The following is an 18,834-nucleotide window of genomic DNA, read 5'->3' on the forward strand; positions in this document are numbered from 1 at the left end:
TGTAGGAATTCTGCACAGGACAAACTGCAAAAATCCCACTCCATTTAATGAGAAACTGTAGCGATTTTTGATTGTGATCGGTCCATAACTTTGAGTTTACATTTTAAAATAGTACTCTATCAAACTGCACTGCATCTGTTGGTATCAAACTGAGACTAGGCAGTTAGAAACTAGTCAAACACTGAGCATTCGTACAAACGCAAAAGAAATATCGTTATAAATTAATAATACGGCCTAATGTTTATGTAGAACTATATTTACGCCAATGCTCCTTAAAGCTTCTCAAACGTAACCACTTTTGATATGAGAGAATACATTTGTGGGGAGAGAGGTCAGCTATAAAATAGCTTGGTGATTCTGCGAAAAGAATCACTCCATTTATTTCTTCAGGACCCAAAAGGATTCTCAGGAGCACAATGACCCGCTGGTCTTTTAATCATCATCTAATATCAGATTTCTGCTGCCAGAGCCCAAAACTGATCCAGGATGAGCACGGTAGTCATCTCTTATCTGGAATCCCCCACTGTTGAGCCATTGACAGATGGAGGAACCCTCCGTGCTTTAATCAATGCTTGGAATGAGCTCAGCGTGCCGGCAGGGACGACGGCCATTACCCCTGCTGAGTCCTGCTACACTCCTCCACTCGGAGACCAAAACACTGGTTAGTCGTTCATTAGTTACAACAAGGCAACCCAGCATAACTGCTTATTTACAAATTCCATTCTCCTTTCACAGTGTCAGAATGGCCCATGCTTTGGCAGGGGTTTGCCTTATTGACTGGCTGCGTGCGGGCAGAACTCTGGCATGCAGGGAGAGAAGCTGATGGACAGCTGGAAGGCTCAATCTGGCCAACCCCAGAGAGCAATGGATAGGGCGGGCGTCCCGACCTCATGGCTGAATTTAAAGCAGTGGTCAATCAGCCATCAATCTTCACACACGCCACCACCCGACTTCATTGAGATCGATCCCACATCAACCCCCACCACCCTGTGTCTGATTCATTCAGCTTTAAACAAATGCATTCAAGTTGTGCTGAGGCAACTGGTGCTAAGGGTGAAGCTGGGGTAAGTCAATTAAATTGCCATCGGAATGCAGACTAAGCACATAGACATAGTCTGGTCATAGAGTTTAATAACAGCTTATATAAACTAAACTAAAAGGTTTCCCAAATTACCTTCCAGTAACAAACTCCAGAAATGAAAAAGCTGAAACTGGTCCCATGGTTAAAACACAATGTTAGTGCTGAAGCTAAATCGCTGTAATGCACCTCACCTCACAGTGGCATTAATTTAGACAGATATAATAGATTGAGATAAGTAACAAATAACATGTGTACACAAAGTACAATGTAAAAATAAAACATGAGACCAACAAAAATACAATTAAAAAAAATACAGTGTTCAATAAGTCACAAATATTATTTTAGGTGACTGTGTACACATGCATAATGCCATCATTTGAATAATCAACAACCAAGTTAATTTGCATATATCCACTCAATTTGGGGGTAGTAACTGCTTTCTTCTCTTGCTGTAACGCAAGTCAAAGCTATTTTAAGCTCATTACCTCCGCCTTAGCTAAGCTTGGATCATATATTAAAGCTGGAGAAAGATTAGTGAGCAGCAAAGGGGAAAAAAATTTAAGAAGCTAAGAATAACTGAGAATGTCAAAACAAAAGACAGAGCTTCTTTGAGAGGTGGCCATCACAAGAGACTTCTGAGCCAATGACTATGGTGTATTTTGTTCACTCCTACTTCGCATTCTAGTTTATACCTCTAGTGTGACATATTTCCACAAAAACAAAGATGTACAGTGTAGTTATCAAACGTCTGAGAACATGTTTGCATTTTTGACTAAAAACGTAATTAAATACATGTTAAAAATGTTCACAAAATTGGACAACAAAGTTATATTGAATGAGAGAGAAAACAGCTGCTAATAAACATGCAAGACCTGGTAGACTATCAAAATTTGATTTAATTTTTGAGAGATGGTAGAAAATCAAATTTGGGGAAGGACAAAAAAAAAACGACATGTTTCTCTCCATCATTCCACTGTGAGCAAACAACTCAACACTACAAGCATGAGAATTTGTGTAGGTGTCAAGAAGCAATTACTGGGGAAAAATAAAAGAAATGAAATGTATTAGTGGTCATAAATCCCTAGCAACCTACAAAACCTAAGCTTGATATCTGACAAATACGTAGTTTTTTTACAAAATTAAGAAAAAATTAACTACTCCAACATCAATATGTTTGCACTGTTGAGCAGTTGGACTGATATAAACACAGAACCCAATCTCCTTAATGAGTTTTCTTGGATGTAATAACGGATCCATCTGCACTTCTTCATTAGTGAGACGAAGATACCAAGTGCAACATGGGTAAAATGACCGCTTATTCACTCAGTCACTCTCCTGCTTGCTCTGAAAATGCCAGAGCATTCAGACTACTGCCCGTGCACACACACAAACACACAGATTTTATTTAAATTATATATGCTATTACCTTTATTATTGTAGACATCTAAGTAGTTGGGGGCTGAGAAGATAGTGATGAGTGAGGGGAAGCCTGTTGTTTGGCTCTTTCTGTACATGCGGTACCTGACAAAGACAAAAAGCCCCATGGTCATTGTCATTATCCAGCTTACTGAAACCAAAATCTTCTGCGTCACAGTCACACCGGTCCATTTATCCTGTCATTGTCTCGGTCCTGCACTATATTCTATATTCCTAACAGGTCCCACTGCCATCTCTGTTGGGCTTTCACTTTGTGCTCCACCTCCTGACTGCTACAATCTATCAGGCTATGAAGAGTACAAGAGAGTCCAAAATGCTCCAACTATGACTCAGCAGTAACAGATGCAACTCTTGCTGTGCACAGAGCCCAAATGAACTGACTAAGCACGAGAAGCGTAATTCCATTTAAATCTGGACTGAGTAAGCAAAAGCTCTCTTCATACATAAATTTAAAAAGATTAGATTCCTGTTATTGGTGCCTCTATTGAGGGGTTTATCATTAAATTAAGAGGTATGTGAACAACTAGCACCGACCAACACATTGTCGATTGGCACACACACACACACACAGGTATTTATTTTTGAAGATTCTTTGATAACAAATACATTACAGAAATGTGCCAATTATCTTGGTCCCTCTGATTTCTGGAGAGAATATGTGAAAACAAACAACTCAATAGATCTACTTGCTATAAATATAGTTCAATTTAGTACATTTTAAAGAAATAAAAACAGAAAAGGACTTGGATTTTACCATTTTTCTGTACTATGCACTCAGTAAACACATCTGTAAACATAGGGTATTTCCCTTTATGATAAATGAAGCACTTACCCAGCGTCCTGTGCTTCGTGGGCTCGGATGATGGATAATAAGTTATTGTGTTGGAGGAAGTCACACACAGCAGGATAACTATGGAAGACATATTTCACTTGTTGAACTGAGTAAGTCATTTGGTACATTACATGCAGATGATCATTAATATACTTTTCAATTTTCAATATGACTTTAATATTGATTTCTGAACAAAGAGATAGGAGATTACAGATAAACCAATAGAGCTCATTTAGAAACAAACACGCTCATCAGCTAAAAAATATTAGTTTTGACACTGAAATTTGGTGGGTCAGTAGCAAATTGTATGATCATTAACATAAAACTACTGAATATCATTAAAACACTGTTCAGTAACAAGCATGAGACTCGTATTAAATACATTTGAATCCAATCTGTGAATGTATGGTGCATCTATGTTACTGCATGTCAGCAACAGCAATATTATTTTATAAACTCCACATGAGACATAACTGTTTCTCATTGTTCAACATCTGTTATGTATAACTACATAAAACATCAGAACAATGATAAAGCATGACTTAGATACAAACTATTCTTTTTTGTTCTTGTTCAAAGTAGAAGTTAAAGACAAAGAGAATATTACATCTCAGAGATTTCACATTCTTTAAACATGAAGCCCACACAATGACAGCATAAAGAGATTAAACTGGCAGAATTACACACATTTGCATCAGTCGTCCTAAGAAGGTTAAATGGTGAACAAATTCAACATATTCAAAGTGTGCACAACATGCTACACATTAAAGGTCCATCAGTAACTTCCATGGAAGGAAATTTCTCTGCGTGTGTTTTGAGAGTCAGGGGGAAACCTCAACACTCATAAGATCAGCCAGGCAGAGTGGAAGCCAATGCAAACGTTGTCAGCCATCCTGAAAGGCTAGAAGTGAGTTTCTGGTCTTTTCCATGCCACAACCCTCTAACTAGAAAGGAGCAAGCTGGAACTTTCCCATGTTTACAACTGGCTTCGGTGACGAGTCTACTCCATGACTGCTTCCAACCACTGAATAAACTGTCAAAACTAAAACAACTTCTTAAACAAGCACCAACAGAGGTATGTGCCTGCACAAATACGCTCAAAAGAAAGACAAAGGAATGACTTACTCCCTTGGCTTGTGCAAGGACAAGCACAAATCCTGGAAGCCAAATAATATTTTCATATTATCTGATGAAGGTCTAGCAAGATTAATCAAAAATACAACAACTGAATGGCACAGTTTTATGACAATGATCTCAGCTGCAGGTCAATTTTCTGTTAAATAATACATTTTAAAAAACACTTTTGGCCATTATATCATTCCGCTCTGCGCAAGTGACTAATTTCAAAGGCTTGCTCATCGGCAGCCATAAAAAAGCATGGTGTTTCCTTACACATGGCTACCCATGTTCTAGTTGGCACACATCTAGTTCTGCTAATTTGAAAAAGTAAAAAAGTAGTACAAATTACCCTAGGCCAAAATTATTTTTCAGCAGATGATAAACTGAAGTTCCATATGGTTTATTGCCCAACAGACTCAACTCAAATATACAGGGGTTAGACAATGAAACTGAAACACCTGTCATTTTAGTGTGGGAGGTTTCATGGCTAAATTGGAGCAGCCTGGTGGCCAACCTTCATTAACTGCACATTGCACCAGTAAGACCATGTGCATCCAATGGTTCAAACATTGTATCCTGAAGGCAGTGCTGTGTATCAGGACGACAATGCACCAATACACACAGCAAGACTGGAGAAAGATTGGTTTGATGAACATGAAAGTGAAGTTGAACATCTCCCATGGCCTGCACAGTCACCAGATCTAAATATTATTGAGCCACTTTGGGGTGTTTTGGAGGAGCGAGTCAGGAAACGTTTTCCTCCACCAGCATCACGTAGAGACCTGGCCACTATCCTGCAAGAAGAATGGCTTAAAATCCCTCTGACCACTGTGCAGGACTTGTATATGTCATTCCCAAGACGAATTGACGCTGTATTGGCCGCAAAAGGAGGCCCTACCCCATACTAATAAATTATTGTGGTCTAAAACCAGGTGTTTCACTTTCATTGTCCAACCCCTGTATTTCAAATAGAGAGTAAAGGTGAAAAAGCTGATTTCTTAAGACGCTACACTTCAAATCCTTTTCCAAGTTGCAAATATTTTTTTTTCCTTTGCTGCCTGTCATATGGCATGACAGCAAATAGTCAAAAGACTGAACACCTAAATGTATGCATCCACTCATCACTGGCCATTTTCAGGTTTGAAAACAGATCGGATGCAAATTTGAATCGTGTGAAATTACATGGCTGGCTCGATGTACAAAAGTGTTACAAGGGCTCTTGGTGAGATGAGACAGGATTTTTTTTTTTCATTTTATTTATTTATTTTTGGCTGGCTGGTGAAGATGCAGGACCCTGCTCTTTGGTGTCTGCTGCTCAGGGGCATGCTTGTAAAGTCCGCTCGGCTGTATGCTTCCAATTACACCCCACTGACAGAGACGGAGACAGCAAGATAGCCTGTTATTGATGCAAAAGAAAGCTACTGCCAATGTTTACTGATTTTAAACGCAGTACTTTCCTGGCATCCCTCACCTCTGTTTTAGCACATTCTGCTATACTGACGTAAAGCGATAATGTATTGTCTTGATTTCTTTTGGATTTTATAAGAATTTATAACATCTTCAAATTGTAATCTGACTTTAATTTCAGCTCTGTGTATAACCTTTAAACCAAATCTCCAAATGGGTATAAAAATGAAAAAAGAAACACAGTATTCTGCCAGGAACAAACCCAAAACTAAACTGTTGCAAACCAAAAATGAGAATCACATCTAAATACCAAACGTAATTAGGTCTACAAACACTCCGTGTAAAAAAGGAATGAAATGAACAAATCTTTAAATTTGTTCAACCTGTGTTTAGGCTGGCAGAACCTAACATGATAAACCATTGGTTATGTTCAGAGCAAATCAGTTTGGTCTCATGTTTCTGAGTTTATACATAGTTCACCTGAAACTCAGTTCTCTGATTTCATGAAGCCATTGTGATTCCATTATTCATAAGACATTTCCTTCTGGTGTCAAAGCCCAAGAGCACAAATTTGCCTCTATTTAATGTCACAGTTGTTGGTAAATCATAGCATTGCACACAATGAAATTTGTTTCTCACATTGCTTTTGCTTTGTAATTTTTATACTAGATATTTTACAAATAACTGTCTACTCTTTCAAATTCCAGTTGAAACAGATGTGTTTGGGTTTAGAGGGGAATTTATCAAAAGTAAACTACCTAAACACCTTGTTAGTAGAGGAACTGGTAAATGAGGAAAGTTAGAAACTCGTGAAAAGTATGACACTGTAAGTGAACTGTACTGTGTTTTTAAGCACCTGTAGAAGTAGGAGCAACCTCGCACTGTGTTGTGTGTGAAGTGTTCTTGGGTCTTCTCATTTCCGAAATCCTCCAGTGGGTCTGACCACAGGAGGTCACACATTGGTCCATACGCAGGGGGCTCCTTGAATCTGTCTAACTGGAAACGGTAAACACACACTCAACTTAGTTGCCTCAGACTTGAAGGCATTATGGTCGACATCCACAGAACCATAATCCTCTAAGTCTGTATATCAGTATATGTGGTTTTCAAACCGATTTCACGGCTACTGTACATTGTACCATCATGATAAACATTAGTTCTACAGCGGTGATTATTCTGCAAACTTTCACAGTGCCGCATACACACACACACCATATCATATCACAACTTGCCACATCGCTGTGATGAACAGACAAAAATGACTGACTTATATTTGAAATGATCTAACCCCACTCCCCACCTTCATACTGCTTTTCTTTATTAATACTCACTCAAGCAGGAAATCACTCAGAAATTGAGACTAGAGCCCAGGGAATGTATACATCACAAAATAACCTTGCTTCAATCAATCACAGTCATTCTGTAGATAATGAATATACTGGTGCTGAAATGAGAATATCATGAAAAAGTAACTCTATTCAAAAAGTGAAACTTCATTACACACAGACCGATATATTTCAAGTGTTTATTTCTTTTAATTTGATGATTATAACTGAAAACTAATGAAAACCCCTAATTCAGTATCTCAGAAAATTAGAATATTACCTAAGAGCAATACAAAATAGGGATTTTTAGAAATGCTGGTCAACTGAAAAGTATGAACATGTACAGCACTCAGTACTTAGTTGGGGCTCCTTTTGCCTGAATTACTGCAGCAATGTGGCGTGGCATGGAGGCGATCAGTCTGTGGCACTGCTCAGGTGTTATATGAGAGCTCATGTTGCTCTGATAGTGGCCTTCAGCTCTTCTGCATTGTTGGGTCTGGCGTTTTGCTTCTTCCTCTTCACAATACCCCATAGATTTTCTATGGGGTTAAGGTCAGGTGAGTTTGCTGTCCAATTAAGAACAGGGACCCCATGGTCCAATTCCTGTTGGAAAATGACATCTGTATCTCCATAAAGTTGGTCAGCAGCAGGAAGCATGAAGTCCTCTAAAACTTCCTGGTAGATGTCTGCATTGACCTTTGACCTCAGAAAACACAGTGGGCCAACACCAGCAGATGACATGGGGCCCCAAACCATCACTGACTGTGGAAACTTTACACTGGACCTCAAGCAACGTGGATTCTGTGCCTCTCCTCTCTTCCTCCAGACTGTGGGACCGTGATTTCCTTTGCATTAAAGGCCTTTGCAGGTATACCAAGTTAATAAGCTGATTAAAGTGTGGCACCAGGTGTCTTCAGTATTGAACAATATTCACAGTATTCACAATATTCTAATTTTCTGAGATACTGAATTAGGGGTTTTCATTAGTTGTCGGTTATAATCATCAAATTAAAAGAAATAAACACTTGAAATATATCAGTCTGTGTGTAATGAATGAGTATAATATACAAGTTTCACTTTTCAAACAGAATTACTGAAATAAAGAAACTTTTGCATGATATTATATGTTTATGACCATCACCTGTATATTAAAGACCTGAGTAAAGATCTCTGAATCTGAAGTATTGTGATTAAAGATTTGATAGTGGCTACAATTTGCCCACAACAGCTCATCTAATTCCACCTCTAAATGAGTTTGCACTTTCTTCAGAGGGAAATGGAGAAGTAAAAACGATTTTACTGTCTCATACCTGGAACAAACCAAGTGAGAAATATGACAATGTTCCTTACAAATGGTCCATTCAATTAGAGGCGAGGAGAGCATGACTGTATGACTGTAGCATCCAGGAGCATTTTATTGAAGAAATTGCTGAGGCCCATTGGATGAGATCGCAGGTGTGGTATACATACTTTTCTGATGTCATCGAGGTTTGTTATTTCTGGGGACAGTCCTCCATGGACACACAAAAACTGCTGGTTCATGAGTGCAGCCAGTGGGAGGCAGTCGAAAGCGTCCATACATGCGTCGTACACCCGCTCCGAGTACTTAATTCTACCTGTCAGGGACGGAAAAGAAGGCTGAGTTGAAACAGCAGGGAGGGAAAATGCCGGCCAGCCAAAGAAAACATAAAAATGTACTGGTCCTGTGTGTTAGCCAAAGGTGGAGATTTTTCATAAGGCCATCCAAACACGTCCAACTGACAGAAAAGAAAACAGGATTCTGGACTTGGCAGGTGAAATTGTTATTACCTCAGCCTAAGAGCAAATTGGTCTGACACGTATAAACATCAAAGTGAGTATGTATAAAAAAAAAAAGCTGACTTCATATGCTAATTAGGATGCAAACTTATAGGAACAAATTGGCAGTTGTGACCAGAATAGACCCTGTTTGTTTTCACTTTTTAAATGTTAGTTTACAGTGGGAAATACAGCTGTTAAGGTAAAGTTGGGAGTGGTACTTACATTCCTGCTTAAAGGTGAAATACTCTGTTAAATGTCTACATTCGTGATTCCCACGCAGCAAAAACAGTGTTTTGGGGTAAAGGATTTTTAAGGCCCACAAGTACAGCACACACTAAAAAAAGGAAACAAGAACACAAACACAGAAGGGTGATGTCATTGTTGACAATTGGTAATTGGTGAAAAAAAATAACCCTAAAGAGGAAAGAGAAGACATTCACACTTTCTATGCTTTACACAAAACCTCAAATATTATTAATAAAAGCAAACATAGTGAATGTGAATATCGCCAACCAAACGTTATTGAGACTGATAATTAAAGCAGATTTAAAGAGAACTGGCATGTGCTATAAGAATTCAAATCTTATGACTGCACAGGAATATACAGATTTATGCACCTTCACAATGCAGTACAGGATTTCATACAGAAGATACACTATTCCCCTTATAACCAGTGAAAATGGATATAGTCTTCCAATAATGCATACAGAGTAGGAGGATATAACATTGTGTACGATAATACCGGTATGATTTTTAATTCGATAAGACTTTTGGCATATAGCGATATGGTGATGTAAGCGTGAGCCTCTGACACACGTGGGGGATATATCAATACATTCCATAGTATTTTAAATGTTTTTTTAACACGATTTTGAAAACGACCATATGCCTTAATATCGAGTATGCAGAAGATACCCAGGTTTCCATTTCCAGTTTTTCCTCTCTCTTGCGTGCACCCACATGTTCGCGCACACAAACACTCATCCCACGCTGTCCTGCCATTGTTTGTGTATGCCACTGGAACAGTTATCAGCACATTTATCGCACACACTCGGGTCTACCTCTCTGATAACCGTGAATAAGTCAACAATGGACAAAAATGGCACTAGTGGCGAAGCTTTAATTCCAAAACAGAGTGCTGTTAAGACCATGACTTGTTCGAGACACGCCGCTGTCCCTCAGTCAGAGGGAGGAGCAGATACTCCACAGCTCCCAAACAGAGAATGCGCTTCTCATTGGACGTCACTTTTATTTAGCCAATCAGCAGCCATCATTTAGTGCTGCAGCCAATGGAGTCACAGTCCCGCCTACAGGGGTTTGTTGGTTTTGTGGTGACGATGAACCATGTCAGTGCTTCAAAAAATACACAAATGAATAAAAACCTTATTTTAAGATCGTCTTAAAGAAACTACATTTAGTTTTACATTTAAACAAAAAATAACGTTTTGTTATGGTTTTCATATTATCGTGTAATCGCCATTTTGTTTTGGTCATATCACCTAGCCCTAATACAGAGCTTGCATTTTCTCCTTAGCACTGTTTTGCTGTTTCAAAAGTGTGACTACATATAATTTAGACTTACTTCAATACTGAAGTATCCTCTGTCCACATAATCACCCAGGAAAAGATAGCGTGTGCTGGCCGGTGACCCTCCAACCTCAAACAGCTTCATCAGGTCAAAGAACTGCCCATGGATGTCTCCACAAACTAGAAAAAGACACAAGATTGTAGAATTTTACTGAAAACGTGTTCTAATTGTTTTTCTAAAAGATGATCATGTAAAGTAGACAATATAGTGCATGTAAATATCAGTGACACCTGTAAGCATTTATTAATCCATCTTTCAACGACGCATTGTTCACCATCCACAATGGGACACATTTCCACACAGAGCTGATGTCAAAGCTTTGAAGTGGCACAGTTATAGAAAGCTTTCCCTCCATCTTGTTGCCAACCAACAGTGCTTAAGGCTTTTCAAATAAAGCGTGTCACCTGGCCTTTTGTTTAATGAATAATAAATGCTTCAGTGCTGTGGGATGAAATGCGCCTTTGTACAATAAACAATGCATACTAGCCCCGAGCAGAGCCTCACTTTCATGAAGCAGAGAGCAGAGTGATACGTTTATTGAGATGACCTTGTATAGTAATAGTGTAAAGGGGTATTCAGTTGTTTTGTCCTGTAATAAACCAATAGAACGTGCTGCCTGAAGGGATCCAGGTTTCGGCTCTTGAGCAGTTTTCATCTCGGTTAAAAACCACGCTATGAGAAAAGCCACACACACACACACAACTGTAATTTTTTGCCTCCTCTGTTTATAACCTGATATATAAAGGTGCTTTGGTCTGAACAAAAAGGAATAGGTATTTTCATCATTTTAAAGCACCTTTGACACAGCAACATGAAAACACTCAAAACGCTGTTGTGCCATCACTGCATTGAAAAGATTTCAAAGGCACATTCTCATGACACTAAGCCGTAGGGACAACTTCTGAACTGTCATGTATTTGCGACTTTATGCCTTAGAAGGTTAAGATCCCCCCTGTGAATGGCCCTATGGTATAGCGAGACCTATTTATAAAGCAGAGATTATACACTATTCTCCTTTAAATGTCTCTAACGGAAAACACGGTTACGGGAGAGGACATGTAATAGGATGACATTTACCAAAAGCAGTGAAGTCAAACAATCACCTTTATCCACAGCTATCAAAGGGTTAGACTTTTAAGGCAAATTCGCTGGACGCTTCGATGACCTTGTGTGTCATATTTCATTAGAACAGTATATCCATATCCATAACTGCATTAATGAACTTCTATGGAATCTAGTAACAAAGAAACTCCCCAGTGAGAACCAAAAAGCACTTGCAAGTCTGCTGCTGAGCTCTGATGATGTGTGAGCCAGGAATAAATTAGCTCATAATTAGGCAAAAAAAAAAAAAGAAATATTACAAAAGATTCTGAGGGATAGCCAAAACATTAGGCATGCCAAATAATTCTTACATAGTGAGTTCAGCAGATTTCCTCTTTCAAGACAAGCAGTGTTTTAAGACTTGAAATGTTCATGGTATGAAAACCTAATACATATATCATAACATCACAGGATTAATCATCTATTTCAAGACACAAAAGCTAGTGACAAATGAAAGGAAAAGGTATTGGGAATATGTACAAAGTCTCTTTCCACACATTGTATGTGTGTGTGCGACAGCTTCATATATATGTCTCTCCATTTGTGTGGATTTTTACATTTCTACATCACTTGAACACAGCATCTGTCCTTTATATTGTGTGAAAAGTTCATGATGAAGGGACCAATAGAAATGCTCGAAAAATAGTGCTGAAGTCTTAGGCACGTAAGATAATTCTATATATTTAAACTAATGCCTTCTCAGTAAGTGTGGTGCTTGTATAAAGTTATATATAATCACAGTAAAATATATATATGGAACTGAGAGTGAGTTTGAAGAGTTTGTAGGAGAGAGTAACGAATCTGTTAAATCAACAGATTATTTAAAATCATTATTTATTAACCACTAAAACTAGATATTGGATGATAACCTCAAATGCAGAGCAAAGGTAGACAAGTAAACTGTTTATTATTTTTTAAAATGTATTAATATTTAGAGATTACTCATTCATTGAATCATTAATATTCTTTAACTGCTTTGTACAGGTAGAGGTGCAGTGGATGGGGAGTAGTCAACAACTTTGCAGGGCCAACTGATCCATCATCATGCTATCATACCTGCTGCACCACCGTGCCTCCTTTGACAGATTACTCCCCTTTTAAAGGATTACCCACATATACCCATTGGGATTAAACATCAAACATACACAATGAGCAACTGAAACACTGACGTTATAACCAGCCTATTCACGATCATCTAGATCACCATTCAACTCACAATCCAAGAATTTTTGAGAATTAACAAAACATCTGGAACACTGAAAACCTGCACGCATCCCAAAAATGATTTAAACCAACAACAATACGACAGCGAAGTCCAACCAGTGCAGAGTAACTGCATAAACTGCTTAGTAACAAACATGTCATGATCAGTGTTAGCTGTATCCTATTGTTTCCACAGCAGCTCTCAGATGCCTTCAACAGGCTTTCTTTCCTCACATTGCTGCGTGTGCCTTTCAATGTTTGCATTTGAAATGTTATAACATGGGGGCGGCACGGCAGCAGGTAGTGTCGCAGTCACACAGCTCCAGGGGCCGGGAGGTTGTGGGTTCAATTCCTGCTCCGGGTGACTGTCTGTGAGAAGTTGGTGTGTTCTCCCCGTGTCCGTGTGGGTTTCCTCCGGGTGCTCCGGGTTCCTCCCACAGTCCAAAAACACACGTTGGCAGATGGATTGGCGACTCAAAAGTGTCCGTAGGTGTGAGTGAATGTGTGTGTGTCTTTGTTGCCCTGTGAAGGACTGGCGCCCCCTCCAGGGTGTGTTCCCGCCTTGCGCCCAATGATTCCAGGTAGGCTCTGGACCCACCGCGACCCTGAATTGGATAAGCGGTTACAGATAATGAATGAATGAATGTTATAACATTATAACTATCCCATGCCATTAAGGTTCCAAAAACCTCTATCTTTAGCTACACACTCCATTTTCAAGATGTTAACCGTATTACTCACCTTTAATGAGATACAAGCAGGGAAAAACAATTATTAAATTATTACAATTATTAAAATTGAAAATGAACTATTTTATTAAGTTAGTGTACAAATATATAAACAAATAATGTATAATAACAAGTCAATAACTGTTTCCATGAGATAATCATAGGGGTGGTTTCCCAGACGGGGATTTGTTGAATTATATGCTCCTTTCATTGGAAAATCACAATTCAAAAAGCTGTAGTCCAGAACTAGGCTTCGTTTCTGTCTGGGAAACCTTCCCATAATGTTATACTGGTCTTATATTATAACGTGGATTACCTTAATCATTATCATAATTAGTTGCAGCTCTGCTGATCACACCTGTGGATGTATAAACTACCTTCCCCAGCTAGGCAGAGGATGTCATTTTCATTTCCGCAGCTAGCATCTAAAGCAATTAACTTTAAAGTTTAACTCCCCGCAACTGATTTCAGTGCATTCTTACATGCTAGATACATTTGCATAAAATTACAAGAGGAAAGCACATTCTCTGAAAGTAAATGTGTTCTACATTAAAAGCGAGTGCACACAATAAGACAGCTGACATAATGCTCTTGTAGGTGCACACTGAGACGCACATTTCCATGGTTACGGTGGATTGCAGGCTCTGTTACAGTATCAATTTGAAATGCAAATGCCATTTGGAAATGGTCTTTCCAATCCCTACTGCCTATCAATATTTTCAGTGTTTCTGTCAAACATGTCTGCAATAAATTACTCAATCTCGAGTCGCTGTTACACAGCTCTAATAACACAGCACCATCTCGCCTGGTGCTGATGTTTAGGCCGCTTTGTCTGTCTGTCAATCTGGCAACCACACTCATATCCTGCTTTATTCCTTATTCATGAAATCAGTATTAATTCTATAAAAGACAGCTTCCTCTATTACAGCTACACTGCTGTATGCTCAAATCATGATTAATCCTCAGAGTTTGCCACATTTTAACTACTTTCATTAACAAAAAAACTTTGCTGATGGCTTATGTTGCTTTCCTGGCAATTCATGATAGTTCTCAGACCAGCATACATAATAGTACAGCACACTTAAGGGGATGCTATATATCTATCTTGACCTCTTTTTTATTTTCCCCAGATCACAACGTCCTGGGAAGTTAACTGAGAAATTAGCCTAAGCTCACAGCCGTCAGAGAAATATTCCCAACAATTTCAGCAAAACCATTAATTAGGAGAAATAATCCTCATAGAATATATCCTCTAAGGTTTACCGTGTAGCAAAAAAAAAACATGCCTTGCCCAGACAATAAAGAAGAAAAGAGGGAAAAAAAGGGGCGACAGGGATATGCTTACATACGCTGCCACTCAAGATGACTGTGCTGCCATTTGGATACAAATTGGTTTCTAGCCAATGATTTACATACTTTGATCTGTAGATGTATTTATCAGTGTGTGTGTGTGTGTGTGTGTGTGTGTGTGTGTGTGTGTGTGTGTGTGTGTGTGAGAGAGAGAGAAAATACAGGGTAGACAAGATGTCTTTTAGAATCATCCAATTAGCAACTGTTAGAGGGACTGCGGTGGGAAGCAATTAAGCTTAGCTCAGAGTCTCTTGAGACAACACACACACACACACACACACCAGTGAATTTGCTTTCTATAGATGTGCACTAGACTTACATTTCAGAGAAAAGCCCTCAAAAACAGAGAATTTGTAAAAGGTTTACCTCTGTTTATACTTGCATCTATGAATTACCTGAAGTTCAGTGCCAAGGGGCATTATCTTACAGCCCCGTTTTCCAATAATACACTCCAATTAAACATAAAGGGGTTTGGGGCATTCTAACAAGTTGCTTACAATATCATGTAAAATCAAGGACTTGTTGAGACCTACATTTCATGATATGTGTGGTCCATAATACATTTATAATACAGAAGAAAAAACTCATTTTGCTTACATCCATGTTTCATTAAGTCCAATTCCCAAAACATGATTGCAGCCACTAATGCAAGCTTAATTACCCCAAACAAGATTTTCTAAGAACTACACAATATGAGCAAACACAATTTCATTTAAGTGTAAATAAAGAAACACTCCACTGTTTTCAATATTCACAAGAATGTCTCAATTCCGAGATATTTACAAAATTAATATGAATACGCACATCATCACACTTTCATATGTGTCACATAACATAATAATAATTTGCAATCCCAATTGACAGACACACCCTTTCTCAAGAAGCAGAATTTAGACATACCTGAACATGTTGAACATCTTTCTCTTGATTCCTGTAAGAGTTAACACTAACTAGCACTCAGCCAGCAAGCTAGCGGCTCAATCCCACAAATGGCGGCAAAGTCAAAGTTTTCAACCATGATTTGAGATAAAGTGAATTCATGGAATGCAATAAAGTGTGTGCATTTTAAAGAACATCAAAAAAGTAACAGAGTTCCCAAGTTAACACAAAAAACCTAGAAATAATCAAGGTTTGACTTCTATTCAGATGTGTTTTCATAAGAGAAAGAGAGAGTGAGGGAGGGGGGAAGAGAGAGAGAGAGAGAGAGAGACTTTTTTAATAGCAATACTGCAGGCAAATTATAATCATATGAGCTTAGTGTTGCCTGCGCCAAAACTACCAATCCCCATAGTTACCTTTGATTCATGCAATTTAAAATTGTAAGAGGATAAACAGGAATAGAGTTACTGAAACAAAACCCCTTGTGGCATGTGGCATTATGAAATTACCCTGAACTTGACCTAGCATGAATGGCAACTGGGAAAAAAGTACTCTGATTATCACACATGCACAAATATCAACAAGCATGCAGAAAATAGAGGGCAGTAGGGAAATGTTTTAAAACAAGCTAATTTTGTTTACAGTGCTTGGGATCCCACAGCATTTCTATATGTTAAGGGATTAGGGCTGTGTCATATCAGATTGTGTGCAATACTATCGCAAAAAATCTTTAAAGCGTGTTTAGCGTGATATTCTACCTTGTTTGTGTAATGAATCATTGCAGTTACATGTAATATGGCGTACATTCTTTACATGAATCATTTAGGCACAGAGACGGGTACAGGGTTCAATGCTCCAAAATCTAAAAGACTTCAGTCATGTGGAGGTGATTTGGATATAAAATATCAATATTCTAAATATTTTTTAATATTATGTCAGAATCTTTGTAAATTATGGTTGTTTACAAAATAAGCAAATGTTTACACATTTATTTGTGTAAACATTTGAAATTGTTAGATTTGTACACAATTAAATATAATTTAAATAAGAAATTAAATATATTATTAAATTAATATAATTACTATTAGGACAACATGTATTTTTTTTTAATTAATAAAATTAACTTTCAGCGCTTTTTCATATCGCCAAAAAAACCTGAGATATCGTGATATTATTTTAGGGCCATAACGCCCACCCCTAATATGGACATGTTTCACAAAGTACTTGATTACTAGTGGACTAATTTGTACTTTAAGAGTCCACAGACAATCCATAGATGAGTCTAGGTGTGGGTGGGTTGATCAATTAAGGCAACTGTAAATAACTTGAATATGAACATGAAAATAATGCAGACTGGTATTCAAATTCACAAGATGATTTAATATTGTTTTATTAAAACATTCTGTAAATGAAATAAGCTCTACAGTCTACAGTAGGGACGCACTGATCCGATTTTAGGATCGGGTATCGGTCCGATATAACGAAATTAGCTGGATTAGGTATCAGATAATTAGGCTTATCCACTGCACCACTGCCTTAAGTAACCAGTTAATAAATTCAACAATAGTATCAGCCAATACACAAGGGCTATGTTTCAGTGTCGGAATTGAAATTTAAGACTGGTGAGAAATTACGTGAATTTTACATTTGCAATACTTTCATTATAAAAATCTTAAATGTGGACAATGCATTCGAACAGAAAACATACACATTTATCAGTGCATTTATATATTCTATTCAATATTTTATAAAGAAAAACACCGAACGTGAGCATGTTATATTGGGGACCCCTGTACTTATGTTTTAAGTTATGCGAAGCACATTACACAACTCCACTCACAAGCCTACACAGGGCCACTGCAGGGGCAAAGACACAAACACACACAAGGCGGGGGGGCGGGGGGGGGGGGGGGGTTGTGAGAGAAAGAAAAAAGAGAAAGAGACACACAACATCAAGTAATGTATTCCACAGACATAAAATAGAAAATAAAAGCCTAGCAACAGACTCAGACACACACAAAGACACACAAATACACATACACACCAAGCAGCAGATACCTATAGAAAATGAATATATGTGTGTGTGTGCAAGGTGGGCAAATATAACAAATAAATAAATAGTACATTTTGAGCATTTCAAAATTAGTGTTTGGACTTCATTAAACTGGGCACAGCCATGTGAGTTTATCACAGTGTGTGCATCAGTTAGCTTGTTTTACAGATCTTAGTAGTTGGAATCCTCCTCCAACAGGAGGGGCTGCCCAGTGGCCTTATGAAACGCCAGCTCTGCTTGCTAACGAACTTGTGCTAATACAGACCCATTCCAAAATATCATGGAAAAGTTGATTAATTTCCATGAAGGCCACGGTCATCTCTTTTGCTGATGCATCTTCTCCTGCCACATTTTGTCCTTCCACTAGAATTTCCATTGATATGCTTGGACACAGCTCTCTGAACAGCCAGCCTCCTTAGCTATGAATTTTTGTGGCATACCCATCCCATGGAGGGTATCATTGATGGTCTTCTGGCCAGTTGTTATGCCTGCAGTCTTCCCCATATTGAACCGAACTGAGACAACTGAACCAAACTGAAGCAATTTAATGACACCTGGGGAAACCTGTGCAGGTGCTTTGAGTTTAGTAGATGATTAGTGTGTCACACTCAGTTTAAAACATTCACACCCTGCAAAATTTGAGATAATTTCTCCACGATATTTCACTTTTTGAAATTCTGTTTTTGTGGGTTTAATGAGCTGGAAGCCCAAATTATGTGAAAACAAACAAATAAATACTTGAAATTGTTTAAATTGTGGGCCCTGAATCTATAATCTATGAAAGTTTAACTTTTTTGAATGGAATTATGGAAATTAATCAGCTTTTCCATGATATTCTTATTTTTTCGGAATGGGTCTGTATGTCTTGGAAGAAGCCTCTCCCTCCCAGGTGTGTCGCAGTGTGTGCAATTGGGGGAAAGCAAGCCAATGG

At 38.3% G+C, this 18,834-nt stretch overlaps 1 protein-coding gene across 2 annotated transcripts in view; it reads right to left on the reverse strand.

The window, feature by feature from the left end:
* LOC136706975 (protein phosphatase 3 catalytic subunit alpha) overlaps positions 1-18,834 on the reverse strand; it is an 87,487-nt gene that overhangs the window by 12,895 nt on the left and 55,758 nt on the right. For both annotated transcript variants that reach the window (XM_066680765.1, XM_066680764.1), the window contains exons 3-8: positions 10,584-10,708; positions 9,224-9,335; positions 8,672-8,817; positions 6,733-6,872; positions 3,351-3,428; positions 2,508-2,602 (exon numbers count right to left, since the gene is read on the reverse strand). In XM_066680765.1, coding sequence (XP_066536862.1) covers positions 2,508-2,602; positions 3,351-3,428; positions 6,733-6,872; positions 8,672-8,817; positions 9,224-9,335; positions 10,584-10,708 — 696 coding nt within the window. The remainder of the gene's footprint in view (positions 1-2,507; positions 2,603-3,350; positions 3,429-6,732; positions 6,873-8,671; positions 8,818-9,223; positions 9,336-10,583; positions 10,709-18,834) is intronic.

This window comes from Hoplias malabaricus, chromosome 9, assembly GCF_029633855.1.
Source record: "Hoplias malabaricus isolate fHopMal1 chromosome 9, fHopMal1.hap1, whole genome shotgun sequence".
Classification (NCBI taxonomy): domain Eukaryota; kingdom Metazoa; phylum Chordata; class Actinopteri; order Characiformes; family Erythrinidae; genus Hoplias; species Hoplias malabaricus.